The 3,168-nt window shown below is 39.0% G+C and overlaps 1 protein-coding gene across 1 annotated transcript; it reads right to left on the bottom strand.

Annotated features, from left to right (window-relative positions):
• Nucleotides 1-1,605: 1,605 nt before the first annotated feature.
• LOC118833488 (40S ribosomal protein S20-like) lies at nt 1,606-1,981 on the bottom strand. The gene has a single exon (XM_036740846.1). The coding sequence runs from the start codon at nt 1,963-1,965 to the stop codon at nt 1,606-1,608; it is 360 nt and encodes a 119-aa protein (XP_036596741.1). The 5' UTR covers nt 1,966-1,981.
• Nucleotides 1,982-3,168: the final 1,187 nt, after the last annotated feature.

Genomic DNA, 3,168 nt, shown 5'->3' with positions numbered 1-3,168 from the left:
TTCTAAATGCATATTTTTGCGATCACTTATTCCTATCTTTGCAATGAAACTAGCTAATACCAAATATATGTCTGTGTATTTAACATGGAGGATCTTATGAAGTACTGCATAAAATTCTTCATTTACTGCATCAAGTGTTGGTATATAACTTTCAATTATTTTCATGATGATCTCTGCAAATATTTATCTTACACATAGCAATAAGAAATGTCTCATTGGCTTTGGAGAATCCCACAAAAATGATTCTATTAATTACTTTCTTTGTCTCTCTGAAAAGGACCAGTGAGCCATCCTTCAATTAAGTTGCAATAGGTTCCCTTCTCTTAGGGTCATTTATAAAGATAAAGTCAGATTGCCATTATTTTTGTTGCTTAGTCTTTTCAATTGTGTCTGACTCTCCTTGACCTCATTTTGGGTTTTCTTGGCAAAGATACTGGAGTGGTTTTCCATTTCCTTCTCCAGCTCCTTTTACAGATGAGGAAAGTGAGGCAAACAGCATTAAGCAACTTGCCCAGGGTCACACAGCTAATAAGTACCTCGGGCCAGATTTGAACTCGGGTCTTCCAGAATTCAGCTGGCACTCTATCCACTGCACCACCTAGCTGCCCAAAATCAGATCACTCTGATTCAATTCTTTTAATCTTATTGGTCCTTGGACAAGAATCTCACGTTTAGTGAAAAAATAGGTAGGCTTAAATTTACAAAAGGTTTAAAAATATGATTCTGAGTATCTTCTGCCTCCCCTTTCTGCTCCTTTGACACCATCACAACATAAGAGAGCCACACAAGAGGGAGGGCTAGTTTGTATTTTGTTCTTGTTGATTCATGTGTTGGCATCACCCAAGAATTCATGACCAAGTGCCTGGCCTGCTGATGATGGCTTTCTCCATACTGAACTAGGGCGATCCTCAGGAATCAGAACTAGTGTTTTGCCAGGACCATTACTGATGTTTTGCTAGCACTTTATAATCTGCAAGACCTTGTATTCAATTCACATAACTTTTGACAATCTGTGGCTATCTGTTTGCTATGATGCTTTTGTGAAACGAAAGGAGGAACAAAGGAAGGAAAGAAGGAAGGAAGGAAGGAAGGAAGGAAGGAAGGAAGGAAGGAAAGAAGGAAGGAAGGAGGGAGGGTGAGGAGGAAGGAAGGAGGTAAGGAAGAAGGTAAGGAAGGAAGGGAGGAAGGAAGGAAGGGAGGAAGGAGAAAGGGATGGAAGAAAGGAGAGAGGGACAGATGGAGAAAGAGGGGAAGGAAACAAGTATTTATTCAGCACTTCCCAAGTGCCAGGTACATGCTAAATGCTTTATGAATATTATCTCATTTGAACCTCACAACAACCTTATAAAGTAGATGCTATCATTACCCCTACTTTGCATTTGAAGAAAACTGAGGCAAATAGTGATGAAGTGATTTGTCCAGAGTCACCCAGCTATTTAAGTGTCTGAGGTCACATTTGAACTCAGGTCTTCCTGAGTCAAGGCCCTGCACTCTCTATTCAATGTGCTGCCTAGTTGCTTATGGAAGATGGGTATGTCAATACGAGTAAAATAAAATGAATAATTTTTTTATAGTTGCAATCAATTTATTAAAAGAGATGATTGGTTAGGCATCTGCAATTGTGACTTCAACTTCTACACCTGGTTCAATGCTGATAGAAGTGATCTGTTTAATAATTTCAGAAGGACTGTGCAAATCAATAAGGCGTTTGTGGATTCTCATCTGGAACCGATCCCAAGTCTTTGAACCTTCACCGCAAGGAGTTTTTCTAGTTGTGATCCGAAGTGTCTTGGTGGGCATTCGAATAGGTCCCTTCACTTTCAAGTTCTTTTCTTTGGCTCCTCTAATTAGGTCAGCACACACTTTCTCGAGTGATTTCACATTGCGGCTGGTGAGGGTGATTTGGATCCGGTGAATGGCCACTTCGGGCTCCACAAGGGTCTTGCCGGTGTCTTTGAATGCCATGACAATGGAGCGGCTTCCTGACCGACTTATTCCTCGGTGAGAGCAAACAGCGGTGAGTCAGGAGGAGGAGAGGCAGGGACTGCCGACTCCACGCGGCTACAGCGGCGACACCTTCACCAAAGAGCATAAAATGAATAATTACTAAACCTCGCCTTCACTTGGAGTGTGAGGGAGTATGGAACCAATAAGGAAAACAATAAAAAGCACCCTAAGTCATTTATTAAATTTAATTGTGTTTAAGGAATTAGACATATATATTGGAAAGCTTTATTATTTCATTTTGTTAAAAATCCTTACACAATTCACAAAGTATAAAAAATTAGGAAAATATCAAATTAAAGTATAAAAAAGGTTTCCTTTTTATCAATATTTATGCATGTAGGCAAAACAGCAATAGGAAAATAGTACTATGATGATATGGGATCAAAATGTTGATTATTCTTAATACTCATTTTCATTTCATCCCATGATAGAAGCATTTGCTCCATAATGTTTCCTAGAAAATGTAACAAATCTGGTAGATGGTAATCCAAAATCCCTCTTTTCAAAGTCATAATCACCCCTGAAATGACAGGTCTGAATTGAAATATTAGACCTATGCAATGCTCAAATTTAACTGCTGCTATTCCAACCAGCAGCTTTTGTGTGGATCACAGCAGCTCTAATCCCGTGCAAAGGGCAGTAACTGGCTTTATCCTTAGACAATCTTCCAAATGGATAAAGCCCATCAGAAGATTGCGTTGCACTTATCTCACAGTAGGACTATTAAGTTGGTGATGATGTCACCACTTAAAAAGTCAATCTGAGCTAAATTTTATTTAAAAATCCATTATCATTTAGATACCAAGTTTTTATTATAGTATTAGTTCAAAGCTCTTAAGCTGATTGGAAAGTTAGAACAGTAAGTGTTTAACTATCTGTCTGCCATCTCAGGACTGGTTTTTAATCCATCTACCACACTCTTGGGCATATTTTTCCATATGCTAACAGGTTCTAAATCATTTTCCTTCACTTGTGATAGTTTGGGACAACTTCTGACCCAGTCCTCTGGGCCTAGGCCTATTTCATCTACCAATAATACCTCCAGCTAATGTCCAACTGGATCTGAGTCATTCCTGTATTATAATCACATAATCCAAGAGCTACTTTTTTTCCTTCATTCTTGAGACTCCCCTACTATATGTCTCAGGTGCCTTTTCCATC

Source organism: Trichosurus vulpecula, chromosome 1, assembly GCF_011100635.1.
Source record: "Trichosurus vulpecula isolate mTriVul1 chromosome 1, mTriVul1.pri, whole genome shotgun sequence".
Lineage (NCBI taxonomy): Eukaryota > Metazoa > Chordata > Mammalia > Diprotodontia > Phalangeridae > Trichosurus > Trichosurus vulpecula.
Note: the sequence above shows the minus strand (reverse complement) of the source record. Positions and strands in the feature narration are given on the sequence as shown.

What these genes read in the sequence shown, in the direction of transcription:
- LOC118833488 (XM_036740846.1), bottom strand. Translation starts at nt 1,965, where the DNA reads ATGGCATTCAAAGACACCGGCAAGACCCTTGTGGAGCCCGAAGTGGCC.